At 37.3% G+C, this 3,504-nt stretch overlaps 1 protein-coding gene across 1 annotated transcript; it reads left to right on the top strand.

Moving 5' to 3' along the window:
* On the top strand, nucleotides 235–2,573 carry LOC18776992 (triacylglycerol lipase 2). The gene is made up of 9 exons (XM_020563985.1): nucleotides 235–390; nucleotides 524–634; nucleotides 731–871; nucleotides 962–1,072; nucleotides 1,182–1,373; nucleotides 1,431–1,468; nucleotides 1,833–1,909; nucleotides 2,004–2,099; nucleotides 2,254–2,573. The coding sequence occupies exons 1-9, from the start codon at nucleotides 235–237 to the stop codon at nucleotides 2,571–2,573; spliced, it is 1,242 nt and encodes a 413-aa protein (XP_020419574.1).

Raw genomic sequence — 3,504 nt, 5'->3', positions numbered from 1 at the left:
AGTTCACCCAACAAATAAGGTAACTCTTGTGTTTGGCTCGATCCGATTTGTTTCGGATTTATTTACTATAAAAAGCAAAACACTCTGAAACACTCAAAGACAATGAATCAAACTAAGCTCCATCAAGGGGCTTGTGGCTCAAGTGGTTAAAAGCATTTACCCTTACACCTCAGATCCTAGGTTCGATTCCCCCCCTCCACCAATATCGCTTATCAAAATCAAACTAAGCTCCAAATGGCCAACCCTTTGAGCACTCTACTTCTTGTGGCTCTACTTTCTCTTTCAGCTGCTGCAGCAACAAGAACTAAGCTGCAACCAACCAACAATGTGGATGGTGGCATTTGCAAATCATTGGTGGAGACACAAGGCTATGCTTGCGAAGAACATAAAGTAACTAAATTTTATAAGATGCCAGCCTTAGTTTTATCTTTTTTTCATCAGTTTATATATGTCACTCTTTTTTTGGCATTGACTAATTAAACTTTGTTGTATCTTTTTTCATGTAACTTTTGGTGGGTTTAAGGTAACAACAGCAGATGGTTATGTCCTTGGCTTGCAAAGGATTCCAGCTGGTCGGTCCGGTAACAAGACAGCAGCTAAGCTGCCTGTTTTGTTACAACATGGACTCCTTATGGTTTGTACCTAATTAAGCCACCATATACCTGAACCCTAAATGTACACAGTACATGGCATAACAAGCAATTAAGAAACAATTTATGTGTGATAACAGGATGCTTCAGCTTGGCTGCTCAATGAGCCGGATAAGGCTTTGGCATTCATCTTGGCAGATAAGGGTTTTGATGTATGGCTTGCCAACGCTCGCGGGACAGAATCTAGCCGCGGACACACATCACTTAGCCCTAATGATCCGGTACGATCACTTTGCTTTTATTTTAATCACATCATAATCTGCATCGTAATTAAGCTTATACGTTCTAATGATACATGTTTATATATGTAGGCATACTGGGACTGGTCATGGGATGAATTGACTGCTTATGATCTTCCTGCTGCATTCCAGTATGTGAACAATCAAACAGGACAGAAATTACACTATGTTGGTCATTCCTTGGTAAATATTTGCTGGATCCAGGTTTTTTTTCTTTTCTTTTTTTCTTTTTTGTGACACATATAATTAACAAACAAGTATGACTGAGACTTGGAAAGTATTGAAATTATAGGGAACTTTGACTGCCCTTGCCGCCTTCTCCCAAGAAAAGCTGTTAAACCTGCTAAGATCAGCTGCTTTGCTTAGTCCAATTGCTTATCTTGGTCAGATATCGCCGTTTGGAAGAACTGCTGCCGACATATTTTTAGCTCAAGTAACACAACTCGATGAACTTTTATTTTATTTTGAAATTATGGGATTCTTAGTTCATTCATTATGAACTAGATTAACTGACCAAAGTGTAATCTGTTTTATTTAACAGGGACTGGCGTTGTTGGGTTCCCAGGCATTTCCAAACGAGTGAGACTAGCAACTTAACCTATTTTGCTTAAGTAGCAAAGGCAAATGCAGACAATATCATAAGTTTAATTCCTATACGTACTTCACAAATTTCTTCTGGCTCTGAGGCCAACAATGCTAGCCTAGAGCATGAGAAGTTTCTCAACTATGTCTTATAATTTGTTGCATTGTTTCAAAGGAGTTGACAAGGACGCTTTTTACATTAACGATTACGTAGAAAACTCAAGTAAAATTTATAAGGATTTTTGATAGCAAAAAAAATAAAATAAGAGGTTGAATGTTAATCTATCTGATTCTTGGTCACTCATTTGAGAAAATTGACATGATACTAACAATTTTCCTGTTCTTCCCAAAATCCCAACAGGCAGGTGAACCGACTTTTGGATTTTATCTGCACAAGACCAGGCATTGACTGCTCCAACTTTCTATCAGTTACAACAGGTGACTACAATGTTAAGCTTTCCCATTCATCCTTTTTAACTTGAATTTCCTTTTTTCCTCCTCTGTTGATTGACTTGGTTTTTGCAATCTATAGGCCCAAATTGCTGCCTCAGTTCTTCAAGCATTGATGCTCTTTTTAAGCATACGCCACAGACCACTTCGACAAAGAATGCTCTACATCTCTTTCAGAGTAAGTCTCTTTCATTTCCAAGTTTAGTTATGGTCACCTAACACTAAAGGTCTAAAGTCCACTACAAAACTGAAGTATTTGTTTGAAAATCCACCCTAATTACATTCAATACTTAATCTAATTTCAATTTTTGCTTCTTGTTGATTTTCGAAAGTGGTCAGAAAGGGCACCATAGAAATGTATGATTACGGTCTGCCAATCACAAACATGCAGCACTACAGGCAGCCTACTCCTCCTGTGTACAACATGGCAAACATTCCGAAAGATGTTCCTCTATTCCTCAGCTATGGAGGGAGGGATCTGCTTTCGAACGTGTTTGATGTGAACCTTTTGCTGGACAACCTCAAAGATCATGACAAGGACAAGCTTGTGGTACAGTTCAGAGAGGATTATGCCCATATGGATTTTATTATGGCTATGAATGCCAATCAAGTTGTGTATGATCCTCTACTTTCCTTCTTTAGGCTCCATTGAGAGTTCATCTACTATTGTAATCTGCTTTTGGGATTTTATCTTTCTTTAATCTTGAATTGTCAAATTTAAGAAGTTTTGTTTATGTTTTTCCTTCAAACATATATGTGAGCTTTCTTGTAGTGTATCTTGGTTTATCAGGAATAAAGTAATGAGTTATTTTGCCACATCCAGAATCCATTGAATATGAGTTTATGCATAACAACTATCAACTCCCACAGACAGTAACGCAGAATGACCAAAAGAAAACCACCGATTTTAGTTTCATTGTCAACAAACCATTGTACATTGTAAACCCCTATTTTGTTACCAGACATTTTATGTTAGATTTGGAGATTTGCTATAGTGAGGCTTAAAAATTGAAGGTCAAGATTAACTTCTTTGATTCGGATAAACATGTGGGTTAGGTCAGAACTCGTCCTTTTGCATCCAAATTTGAATCCTCCTCTTATAGATCAGATCAATTTAGAATAATTTATACTATCACGTGTATAATTTTTTTTTATTTTATAATTATTTTGAAACGGTAATGCGATGCAGGCTTGAGGACATCTTTGTAACACATGTATAGGCTTCCATGATATGGGCTACGATTTTCCTCAATTGGACTTTGAAGATCCGATACGGGCTTCAATAATTATCCTCGAATCGTTAATGATCATACAAATGTGCATGGGATGTGAAGTTCAACACAACTAATTAAATGAAGTTGCTTCATTTATTAATTCGTTGCATTGCAATAGATAAAAGTATAACAATTGGCACCATGTGAAGCCCAACAAGCAGGTTCACCCAACATTTCCAATTCTAAACCCCAACTTTAGACCCTCGTTTACTCAATCTCTTTGTTAGTATGTCTTTATTTATACCATGTTCTGTTCCTTCAAGAGGGAGAGACAGTTTATCCAACTTACCCAATCTTGTCCCCATGCAT

The sequence above is a fragment of the Prunus persica genome, chromosome G5, assembly GCF_000346465.2.
Source record: "Prunus persica cultivar Lovell chromosome G5, Prunus_persica_NCBIv2, whole genome shotgun sequence".
In the NCBI taxonomy this organism is placed as follows: domain Eukaryota; kingdom Viridiplantae; phylum Streptophyta; class Magnoliopsida; order Rosales; family Rosaceae; genus Prunus; species Prunus persica.
The sequence above is the reverse complement of the archived record's forward strand: the minus strand, read 5'-3'. Positions and strand labels throughout refer to the sequence as shown.

Excerpts from the sequence above, each read along its gene's own strand:
- LOC18776992 (XM_020563985.1), top strand. The coding sequence starts at position 235 with ATGGCCAACCCTTTGAGCACTCTACTTCTTGTGGCTCTACTTTCTCTT. Across the intron at positions 1,469-1,832 it reads TCCCAGGCATTTCCAAACGA|GCAGGTGAACCGACTTTTGG; the intron begins GTGAGACTAGCA and ends AAATCCCAACAG. Across the intron at positions 1,910-2,003 it reads CTTTCTATCAGTTACAACAG|GCCCAAATTGCTGCCTCAGT; the intron begins GTGACTACAATG and ends TGCAATCTATAG.